Source organism: Palaemon carinicauda, chromosome 41 (assembly GCF_036898095.1).
Source record: "Palaemon carinicauda isolate YSFRI2023 chromosome 41, ASM3689809v2, whole genome shotgun sequence".
Taxonomy (NCBI): domain Eukaryota; kingdom Metazoa; phylum Arthropoda; class Malacostraca; order Decapoda; family Palaemonidae; genus Palaemon; species Palaemon carinicauda.
Genome location: NC_090765.1, coordinates 13,136,346 through 13,148,845, shown reverse-complemented (window position 1 = coordinate 13,148,845; position 12,500 = coordinate 13,136,346). Strand labels below are relative to the sequence as shown.

Below are 12,500 nucleotides of genomic sequence, written 5' to 3'. Positions count from 1 at the left end.
ATATTAATTTTTTTGGTGCCGAATTCTAAATAAAGGAAGTGTAAATGAAGCCTCTCTCTCTCTCTCTCTCTCTCTCTCTCTCTCTCTCTCTCTCTCTCTCTCTCTCTCTCTCTCTCTAGCAAATGAAGTCTCCGCGGATGAACCAAAAAGTCTTTGAGACATCCAAAATCCTTGTAACTCCTTGTAACTCTCTTTTGAGATAACAAAACTCCTATTTTTACTCGATATTTACATCAACAGTGAAGGAGAGTGAAGAATGGTATATTTAAATAGGATTTATGAATTATCATGAATTTATTTATTTATTTTTTTTTTTTTTTGAAGTCGTTCAAACAAAACAGACTCAGGCAAAAATGAAAAGATGGCAATTAAGTCTTCAATAGGTGCATAAATTAAACACGCCTTAGATTGATACGAACATAATAAAGTATAACAATTGAAACATCACAAAGGAATTCTTGAATGAACGACAGTCCAAGGCCAAGCTGCGAGAGGAAGATAAAATTATTGTTTAATTGTCTTCCTATATTCTTTTAACAGAGAGAGAGAGAGAGAGAGAGAGAGAGAGAGAGAGAGAGAGAGAGAGAGAGAGAGAGAGAGAGAGAGAATAAAGAATTTTTCCGGTAGTGAAGAACAGGGAAGTAAGTTTATGGAACCTCGAATAATGATGGTGATTTCAACGTGACTGTAAACAATGATCCTTCTCGGGTGACACCTACCCTTTTTTCCCCCTCATTTTTCACGCGTTCTTATTTTCGTCGCTATTTTTTTTTATCACTTGAAAGGGTTTGTGTGCTTCCAGGCGTTAAATGTTTGGATTGGCATTTATGCTGTAGAGGATAATATTTTCTTTAGGATGTATTGTTATGAACATTTGATCGCAGGCATATCACTCCTGTCCTTTAGTGGTACGGTACTTGGCTGATTCCCACATTCACACATGCGTGAATGTTGAAACCTGGAAAGGCATTTATATATATATATATATATATATATATATATATATATATATATATATATATATATATATATATATATATATGTGTGTGTGTGTGTGTGTGTGTGTGTGTGTATATATATACACACACACACACACATATATATATATATATATATATATATATATATATATATATATATATATATATATATATATATATGTGTGTGTGTGTGTGTGTGTGTGTGTGTGTGCCTGTGTACGCACGTTTACGTGAAGTGGTTTTTTTTTCTTTAAGCTAGCCACATTTGATTTTATTTTGAACGTTGACAGTTCCACCGATACTTGACTTACCAACATTACCATTGATCAGTTCTTTTCTGTTATTATTATTATTATTATTATTATTATTATTATTATTATTATTATTATTATTATTATTATTATTATTATTATTATTATTATTATTATTATTATTAATGCATTTTTCCCTTCCTTCCAGACATCCTACAGAAGCAAAAGTGCAAGTGTCTCCGGGTATTTCTTAGCCTCCAGAAATATGCATTGGTTACCCGTAAGTACTAAACATAGTTTTTCTATCACGAATTTATCGGTCTTATTGCCACGAATGAAATAAAACCATTATTGTTTTGTTATAGAACTTTAAGCTATTTTTATGATTTAGCCCTGCACATTCCCTTTAGTAATATTAATGAACACTTTTTTCTGTGATAAAAAAACCCATTACCTTTACTCATATTCATAGTCCATATGTAAGTTCCTTATAGTTCTATTCTAATTGATATATAAGATTTATTCGTAGAATCAATTTTTATTCCATTATCTTTTCGTGATGATTAACAGATTCAATATTTTCCTAGGGGATTTATGAGACTTGAGTTTATTGCCTACATTTTTAAAGATTACTTTGATAAATCTTTCTCCCTGTCTTATAATATGTTAATTCAATTGAATTTATTTGTAGCTCACTTATTACTTATTTATTTGCTATTCTATCTTGACATTGATTATATATATAATGTATATACAGTATATATATATATATAGATAGATAGATAGATAGATAGATGGATAGATATGTGTATATGTTTATTATATACATATATATATATATATATATATATATATATATATATATACACATTTATACGTATATATGTGTGCGTATGTTTATTATATACATATATACACATACATATACACATATGTATATATATATATATATATATATATGTGTGTGTGTGTGTGTGTGTGTGTGTGAAAACGTTTATTATATGCATATATACATACATATACACATTTATATATATATATATATATATATATATATATATATATATATATATATATATATATATATATATATATGTGTGTGTGTGTGTGTGTGTGTATGTGTATTATATACATATACATACATACTGTATACACGCACTTATATGTATATATACATACATATGTATGAAACTATTTAAATGTCTCCTGGCAGGTTGGTGCCTCTCTGTTTGCCAGTAACATCGGTTCGGGACATTTCATTGGTCTGGCTGGATCTGGAGCAGCTTCCGGCATAGCAGTGGCTGGATATGAACAAAGTGTAAGCGTCGATTTTTTGCTGTTTTATTTGTGGTATTCTAGTATGAGATATTCACGGATGATTGAGATTTGTATTATACAATATTTTGTTTTTCGGTCTCGGTAGATTATTCTAATTTTATAGAGTAGGATAAATGTAAGATGTGGATATATGTATATCTGCATGTATGTATATATACATGTATGTGTATATATATATATATATATATATATATATATATATATATATATATATATATCTATATATATATTTATATATATATATATATATATATATATATATATATATATATATATATATATATATATATAAATATATATATATAGATATATATATATATATATATATATATATATATATATATATATATATTTATATATATATATATATATATATGTATATTTATGCAGTATATATATATATATATATATATATATATATATATATGTATATATATGTATATATATATATACATATATATATATATATATATATATATATATATATATATATATATATATATATTTATATAAATATATATACATATATATACAGTATATATATGTGTGTGTATGTGTGTGTTATACACGCGTGTATACACTTATACCTGTGTACATTCATACATAAATGAAGTGTTCTTTTTTTTATGAAATTATTAACACCTCAATAAAAAGAAACCTTCCTCCTTCACAATTTTAATATATACCACAATTATTAATAAATCACTCCCCATCGTCTAAATAATCCTGCAATTTTCCTCCTCCAGGCCGTTTACATCCTGATGCTCCTGGGCTGGCTCTTTGTACCGGTGTACATGAGTTCGGGTGTGTACACGATGCCCGAATATCTCAGGGAGAGATTTGGTGGCCAAAGGATAAGAGTCTACCTGGCCTTCCTCGCTCTTCTGCTTTACATTTTCACTAAGATATCAGTAAGTATTCAAATGGCATTTTTATTTCTGGTTGTATTTGGATAAGTAGGTATGCAAGAATAGGATTTCAATGCAGCTGATAAGACATTTTCGCTTTATGTTTTATAATGATTATATCGTGTTAGGTACCTTGTGGTTTGAAATATATGAAACACCTGCCTGTTTTTGTGATTATGAAATAGTTATGAGAAAATGACACTTAAGTCATATCTATCTATGTAAACAAACTGCATTGAAAGTAATTAAGGTAATGCTTTAAGTTCTGTATTCGTGATAAAGTACAGAACTTCGAGTAATATATCGATTGACATGAGTACTATGGTTTTTGAGGGCTGCTGTAACGTCATTGTATGTAGGGGAGTTCACTTAACTTCTGTTGAATATGGAATCGCAAAACTGAACTATTTTCACTAAGGATGTCCTCTTGGGAAATACTTAACCTTACATGTAAAACACTAGACACGAATAACTGCAAATGATGGTTTACAGAGAATAACGCAAGAAAAAAATGAAGTTTAGAGAAGTTCTAGCAAGCTATTTAGAATTTAGAGAATTTTTGATATGTTGCTAAAAAGTAAGCTTTTCGTAGTAGTAATGTTGTCTTAATGTTTATATATATATATATATATATATATATATATATATATATATATATATATATATATATATATATATATATATATATATATATATATATATACATTAAGATAGGCTTCAAGTCCTACAACGAAAGCTTGTAATTTGTCATGAATGTAAAATTTATTCAAAATTTAAAATGCCCATGAAAATTAATTCCATTTATGTGAATCAATGATATGCTGTAAAAGTCAACTTCTATGGCTAGTGGAGTAATATCGTGTTCGCCTTGCATGCTATGTACTGGATAGGTTAGTGGTGTGATTGGTCACCACAGTTGGGGGAGAAAGCTTGCCAGGTTGACGTTCTGGCCAGTCTCTTCTGATGAGGCTGGAACCGAAACCATTGATCTTTAATTTTACAATTTTTAGGGCGCTGCAATTGTCTATATTTTATTATATTAATTTCTTAGTTTAGACCAGGAGTTCTCTTTTAACTAACCTAAAATAAACTTCCAAGTAAATAGGTTAGCAACTAGCCTAAAATAAACTTCCAAGTAAATAGGTTAGTAACTAGCCTAAAATAAACTGCCTAGTAAATAGGTTAATGCCATCAGCTGAGGTGCACTGCAGGCAAAACTAAAGGATCTTTGCTATGTTCCCTACACCCAGTTTTATCCGTTTACCTTTTATATCTCTTTCCTTTTCATATCTTACTTTATGTTGTCCAACCTCTTATAACTTATTCTTCAAAATGCAAACTGCAGGGTTCTCCCCTAATTTCAGCTCAGCGCTAAATGATCTCCCGTACCCAGCGTTGGGTCATATTGCCCAATTTCAATAAATCACACCAAATAGGATTCAACATTTATATTTTTAGGATTGACTAGCACAGAGATATGTATGCTCCCGGAAGCTTTCGTGTTGCCATTGGGAAAAAATCCTTTAGTTGTATTTGCAGTAGGAAATTGCATGCCTTTGCAAATCATAATTAGGTGATATATCATAGATTAACACCCTATTGTGACCTTGCGTGTTTGTGCTATAGTATGATAAGCAGTTCCCGCTTGTGATGGAAATACTCTTTCCTACTGTGCCTGGTATAGCAACAAAAAGGGTTTCTTTATATAATGTGTTTTCCATACTTATGATTCACTTGTACGGTATAACATGCATACATATTTTTTTTTCGAACGTTGAGCCACAAATAGTCCTTATGGAATTCAATCTACTTCGGGAATAAGTGTTTTTACTCTGACCGGGATTAGAACCTATGCATCTGAATTTCAACAGAAGTAGACGTTAGATTTGAACCACTTGACCATCAAGAGATATAAAAGTTTATTTCGGCTCTGTTTTACTTATTCCTGTCGAATTCATGTATATTTACGTAACAATCGCTATCATGGAGATGCAAATGAGTACGTTGAAACAACACATATTTATATTCTGTAGATGTTTGGAGATAGGAGTGCTTAATTTTATAGTTACTTGAGAATTAAAGTAGATTAATGAAAGGATGAGAGAAGAAGGTTTAAAGAATGGGTGAAAAAAAGGGTAGCAGGGAATGTGCAAACTATTTGGATGATAATTTTGATTACATAGAGGCCAAGGTTGGATAGAGAAAAAAAAAGGTTTGGCGAGCCAATTCTTCTGTATAGGAATGAGATGAAGATCTTGAATGCATGTGGAAAACAAAGGGTTAAGGCTCTGAAAAAGAAAATAAAGTAAGGTAGAGATATTTAGAAATAATATAAGAAAATTATGCAAAATATATTAAGTTTTGAGATGGTCCGGTTATGAGGAAAGAATGGAGACTGTTAGGTTGGTGATCAGGTTGTATGAGAGAGGATGAGGGGAATGCCTAGATAAGGGTGAGTAGTTAAGATGAAAGAAGTGTTATAAAGTAATAAGGTTTACTATTTAGGTAACGCTAGAGTTAAGTGCAAGATATCTATTAATGGTACAGTCTGTTAAGGGGTGTTTGACACTTATCTGTGAGAGCTAAGAAGTATCTAATTTTGGAAGCTGTAAGACATTAGAATATGAATGCATTGTACCAATTAACCTTGTTTCATAGTTTCTTTGGATCGACCATGTTTCTAAGAAATGATTTAATGTTAGAAAACACTCACACAATTATGTATATATATATATATATATATATATATATATATATATATATATATATATATATATATATATATATATATATACATATATATGTATATATATATATATATATATATATATATATATATATATATATATATATATATATATATATATGATGTTTGGATATTGCCACTTAACAAATTCAGTTTCCTTCGTTTTTATTTACTAAGTGATCTATTTATTCGTTTCTAGGCTGATCTATACGCTGGTGCGTTGTTTATCCAACTGGCTTTGAACAAGACCTCGGATGCTTGGCTCTACATCAGCATCATAATTCTGCTGGCGATTGCTGCTGTGTTCACCATCGCTGGAGGACTGACAGCTGTTGTGTGGACGGACTTCGTCCAGACGATTCTTATGATCGTTGGTGCCTTTATCCTGATGGCAAAGTGTAAGAGGATTATGAAATTTCCTTGGCATAGTTAAAGTATAGTATTTCATGGATATACAAGGCAATGGTTGAATCAGTAGAACTTCAAAAGTTCAAAGTTGGAGCAAATGCTTTTTTGTTGACCAGGCGGACATGAGTCTTTTTATAGTTTATTTATGACATATTTGTTTTTGATGTTGTTAATAATTTATATATGACATGTCTGTTTTGACGTTGTTACTTTTTTTAGAATGATTTATTGTTAATTTGTTCTCTTCATTTATTTATTTCCTTATTTCCTTTCCTCACTGGGCTATTTTTCCCTGTTGGAGCCCCTGGGCTTATAGCATCTTGCTTTTCCAACTAGGGTTGTAGCTTGGATAGTAATAATAATAATAATAATAATAATAATAATAATAATGGTATTCATAATGCACCGTGTAAATGGCCACTTTGCTAATTTTTTTCTTCTTATTTTTTAGCATTTGTGGCTGTAGGTGGTTTCCAGAACCTAGTCGACTCATACCCTTATGCCATATCGTCGCTCACGGCGTTGGATGACTCAAACAACACGTGTAACAAACCTCCCTCCGATTACATGAGCCTCATCCGATCTATAACACCTGGCGAAAGCGACTACCCCTGGACCGGAATGGTGTTTGGACTTACCATCAATTCCATCTGGTACTGGTGCACTGACCAGGTAAGCTTACCTTGATTTCCTATAAGTATTATTTTATCAACTTTTCTCAAGAGAGAATTGCCTGGTTACCACATTCTTTTCATAATTAAGCGGTATAACTCAAGACTTCTATTTCCAACAGTTGAAGTAAAATCCAGTCGATTTTCACTGGTATTACTTTATTTGTTTTTCTCATGTACTAGCAGACCAATTACCTTGCCTCTTTATTAGATGCATAATGCAACTTTAGTGTTGCTACTCTTACATATAATATAGTAAGGATATTATAGTAAAAAATAGAGGGTTGGGCATGAATGTAAAGAGAGTTCTATATGAGAAAGTAATTGTACCAACTGTGATGTATGGATCGGAGTTGTGGGGAATGAAAGTGATGGAGAGACAGAAATTGAATGTGTTTGAGATGAAGTGTCTTGGGAGTATGGCTGGTGTATCTCGAGTAGATAGGGTTAGGAACGAAGTGGTGAGGGTGAGAACGGGTGTAAGAAATGAGTTAGCGGCTAGAGTGGATATGAATGTGTTGAGGTGGTTTGGCCATGTTGAGAGAATGGAAAATGGCTGTCTGCTAAAGAAGGTGATGAATGCAAGAGTTGATGGCAGAAGTACAAGAGGAAGGCCAAGGTTTGGGTGGATGGATGGTGTGAAGAAAGCTCTGGGTGATAGGAGGATAGATGTGAGAGAGGCAAGAGAGCGTGCTAGAAATAGGAATGAATGGCGAGCGATTGTGACGCAGTTCCGGTAGGCCCTGCTGCTTCCTCCGGTGCCTTAGATGACCGCGGAGGTAGCAGCAGTAGGGGATTCAGCAGTATGAAGCTTCATCTGTGGTGGAAATGTGGGAGGTTGGGCTGTGGCACCCTAGCAGTACCAGCTGAACTCGGCTGAGTCTCTGGTTAGGCTGGAGGAACGTAGAGAGTAGAGGTCCCCTTTTTTGTTTTTGTTTTGTTTCTTTGTTGATGTCGGCTACCCCCCAAAATTGGGGGAAGTGCCTTTGGTATATATATGGATATACATATAAATATATATGCATATATATATATCTATATATATATATATCTATCTATATATATATATATATATATATATATATATATATATATATATATATATATATATATATATATATATATATATTAATAGGCCACAGTACTAGTATACGCAAACCGTTAAAAATAAAGGCTACATATTTAGATACATATGCACCCCCCCCCACCATGGTATGAATACTACCTCTCCCAAACACTAGTGACTGGGAGAGTTGAGCGTGACCTGAAATATATATATATATATATATATATATATATATATATATATATATATATATATATATATATATATATATATATATAGGTATATATATATATATATATATATATATATATATATTTATATATATATATATATATATATATATATATATATATATATATATATATATATATATATATATATAGCTGGACAATTGCTCTTTATTATGTAGGTGAGATTACATTCGACATATGAATAAGATATGTAAGATATATCTCCCAGACTACCATAAAACATTTCAGACGAAAATAGATTAGTTTTGACTATCTCTTTTGATCATCAGAGCTTATATACATTGGTATCTCATATCCTATTATTATTATTATTATTATTATTATTATTATTATTATTATTATTTGCTAAGCTACAACCCTAGTTGGAAAAACACGATGCTATAAGGCCAGGGGCTCCAACAGGGAAAATAGCTGAGTGAGGAAAGGAAACAAGAAAAAATAGAAAATTTTAAAAACAATAGCATTAAAATAAATATTCCCTAAATAAACAATAAAAACTTTAACAAAACAGGAGGAAGAGAAATCAGATAGAATAGTGTGCCCAAGTGTACCCTCAAGCAAGAGAACTCTAACCCAAGACAGTGGAAGGCCATGGTACAGAAGCTATGGCGCTACCCAAGACTAGAGAACAATGGATTTGATTTTGGAGTGTCCTTCTCCTAGAAGAGCTGCTTACCATAGCTAAAGCGTCTCTCCTACCATTACCAAGAAGAAAGTAACCACTGAACAATCACAGTGCAGTAGTTAACCCCTTGAGAGAAGAATTGTTTGATAATCTTAGTGTTGTCAGGTGTATGAAGACAGAGGAGAATCTGTAAAGAATAGGCCAGACTATTCAGTGTATGTGTAGGCAAAACGAAAATGAACCGTAACCAGAGAGAAGGATCCAATGTAGTACTGTCTGGCCAATCAAAGACTCCATAACTCTCTAGCGGTAGTATCTCAACCTACGTTCATCTTCTCTGTGACTCACTTTTTGTTTAAAACTGTTCTTTTCAGCTTTATTTCTTCATATCTTTGGGATAAAAGTATGATTTATCCTCTTTGAACATTTTGATTATTTAGGTTCCCTCTACCTGTGTTGAATAGATGCTATTTTTATAAACATTAAAAAAAGTTGACCGTCATAATTTAATTATAAAAATCTGAAGTAATAAATTGCTATGGTTCAATTAGTTACTCAAATTTGTTATATATGACAGATAGTGTCTATATTATTTGGCAGTGCTTTATTTTCCTACTATATTTTCATCTCTTTTATTCTTATAATTATCTACACTATGTGCAACAATAGCTAAGGCAGTTTCAGAAAATGAAATAATATTTCTCACAGAAACATTTATTCTCCTAAAGTTGAGTAAATAATTTTTGTTGTTGATTGGATGTATGTTTTGAATTATATTTAAGAAAACCTTTGTATAAAAAAAATAATTTATTATTGATTTTTGCTCGCATGTGGAATAGTTCATTACAGTGAAAATAGTGAGGTTGATATGCGTAGAACACAAAAGCCTGATCAATTCTTTTATTCAAGACACTCGTCTTTTGGGAAGTAATTCACGACCATATATGTTAATCATTTTGCAATAAGACATAAATTTATTTTCAAAAAATAGTAGATGACCTTATTGATGACCCTTTTTTCTATCTTGCAGGTCATTGTGCAGCGAACACTTGCCAGTAAGAACATGACCCACGCAAAAGCTGGTTGTATCCTGGCCTCTTACTTGAAATTCCTACCTCTGTGGTTGCTAGTGTTCCCCGGAATGGCTGCAAGAATTCTGTACCCAGACACGGTTGGCTGCTCGGCCCCGGAAATTTGTAAAGCCATTTGCAGCAAGCCAAGTGGATGCAGTGATATTGCATACGTGGAGCTCGTCTTGAACCTCCTTCCCACAGGTAAATATTATATTATAACTATGGTATCATAGTTGTCCTCGTGTTGAAATGACTTGTTTATTGAGCAATGATTACTCAGCAATTGTTTTTGGCCTGAGTAAAAGAAGTCTTACCTTACTGCTTTGAACCATGAAATAAGATTTGGGGACCTACGAATACTACTTATTTTGAGGGCGTGGAAAACTTATAGAATTATGTTCTTCAATGTAAGCATATGGTGCACTTAGATGATTTGATCATTCCTATTTGGGGATTTTTTTTTTCTTATCTTTTAGTCGTAGTGTCGTAGTTTCTTCAACTACTTCTGGGGGAAAAATCTCTGCCTTTTCTAATACAGGGAATTTTTTTTTTATATTAATTTTTATATTAATTATCAACCTACATCTTTACTTGTAAAAGTAAGATGTCAAAACCTTATGCATTTTCTATGGTAGACTAATGCGTTTTACTTTGATATATAAACACAAAGGTAACTATCTATCTATCTATACCTATTATTATTACTGAAACAGAAAGTTGTAAACGAAATGGAAATAAAACGCATAAACATTAATGCTTATAAATTCTTTGCTAAAAGTTACATTCTGGATTATGTAGTAGGTTAAGTTTAAGATTTCTTGGAGAAAAAGAGGTAGTACGTTGGACAGGGCCAGACATTACTACTGTTCATTTTACCTTTGCGTATACATACTCTGAATAGTCGGGCCTATTCTTTACATATTCTCCTCTGACCTCATACACCTGACAACACTAAGATCACCAAACAATTCTTTTTCTCTCAAGGGGTTAATTACTGCACTGTATAATTGTTTAGTGGCCACTTTCCTCTTTGTTCTCTAGTCTTGGGTAGTGTCACAGCCTCTGTACCATGGCCTTTCACTGTCTTGGGTTAGAGTTCTCTTGCTTCAGGGTACACTCGGGCACACTATTCTATCTTATTTCTCTTCCTCTTGTTTTGTTAAAGTTTTTATAGTTTATATATGAAATATTTATTTTATTGTTGTTACTGTTCTTAACATATTTTATTTGTCCTTATTTCCTTTCCTCACTGGCTTATTTTCCCTGTTGGATCCCCTGGGCTTTTCCAACTAGGGTTTTAGCTTAGCAAATAATAATAATAATAATAATAATAATAATAATAATAATAATAATAATAATAATAATAATAATAATAATAACTATATACAAATCATTTCTCTTCCAATATTGTGCCAAGTTTTAAAAAAAGAAGTGATTCACAATGTCCAATAGTGTGTGTACATGCTTTTGTACTCATGATATGTAATGCTTCTTGGGAGTTGGGAGATAATTCTACGTTTTGAATAACTATTGAAATTATTCAATTTTAATTAACAGATTGTGACTTTCTTTGATAATAATATCTTCATTTTAGGCCTATTCACCTTGATGCTGTTATCCATAAATAATTTGGCCTCCATTATCAATTACTTCAACACTTTGAAGCCTGTAGACGCACTAACAAGTAATTCCTTCCCCTTAGGCCTATCCGGTTTGATGTTAGCAGTGATGATGGCTGCTCTAATGTCCTCCCTGACTTCGATCTTCAACTCTGCCTCCACCGTCTTCACGATCGACATGTGGATGTGGGGAAGGAAGAGGTTCTTTAATGAAAGTAACCCTTCGGACACAGAACTCCTCATTGTTGGGCGAATCTTTGTTTTGGTTCTCGTGGTCATCTCCGTCATCTGGATCCCTGTCATTCAGTGAGTTCATTTTTTTTTCTATTTGCTGATTCATGTATTGATTCACGATAGGTTTGGGTGTTATGGTCAGCGCATAAGAGTCAATTAGAATGATGTCCCGTTAGTTTAAATCTAACACTATTTTCTTACGTTGATTTAAATTTAAATTAAAATACAAACTCAAAAGCACTCAACAAATCTTTCCTGGCTTTAGTTTTGAGATAAAATATATATGTGACCTTCACATACTAAATAATGGAAGTTTTACCTTCATCCAAG

The 12,500-nt window shown here is 32.0% G+C and overlaps 1 protein-coding gene across 1 annotated transcript in view; it reads left to right on the top strand.

Moving 5' to 3' along the window:
• The window catches only part of LOC137632198 (sodium/mannose cotransporter SLC5A10-like), a 41,284-nt gene that overhangs the window by 15,561 nt on the left and 13,223 nt on the right, over nucleotides 1-12,500 (top strand). The window contains exons 2-8 of the mRNA XM_068364083.1: nucleotides 1,440-1,511; nucleotides 2,445-2,549; nucleotides 3,316-3,480; nucleotides 6,423-6,621; nucleotides 7,083-7,303; nucleotides 10,275-10,518; nucleotides 12,020-12,242. Of these exons, the coding sequence (XP_068220184.1) occupies nucleotides 1,440-1,511; nucleotides 2,445-2,549; nucleotides 3,316-3,480; nucleotides 6,423-6,621; nucleotides 7,083-7,303; nucleotides 10,275-10,518; nucleotides 12,020-12,242 (1,229 nt within the window). The remainder of the gene's footprint in view (nucleotides 1-1,439; nucleotides 1,512-2,444; nucleotides 2,550-3,315; nucleotides 3,481-6,422; nucleotides 6,622-7,082; nucleotides 7,304-10,274; nucleotides 10,519-12,019; nucleotides 12,243-12,500) is intronic.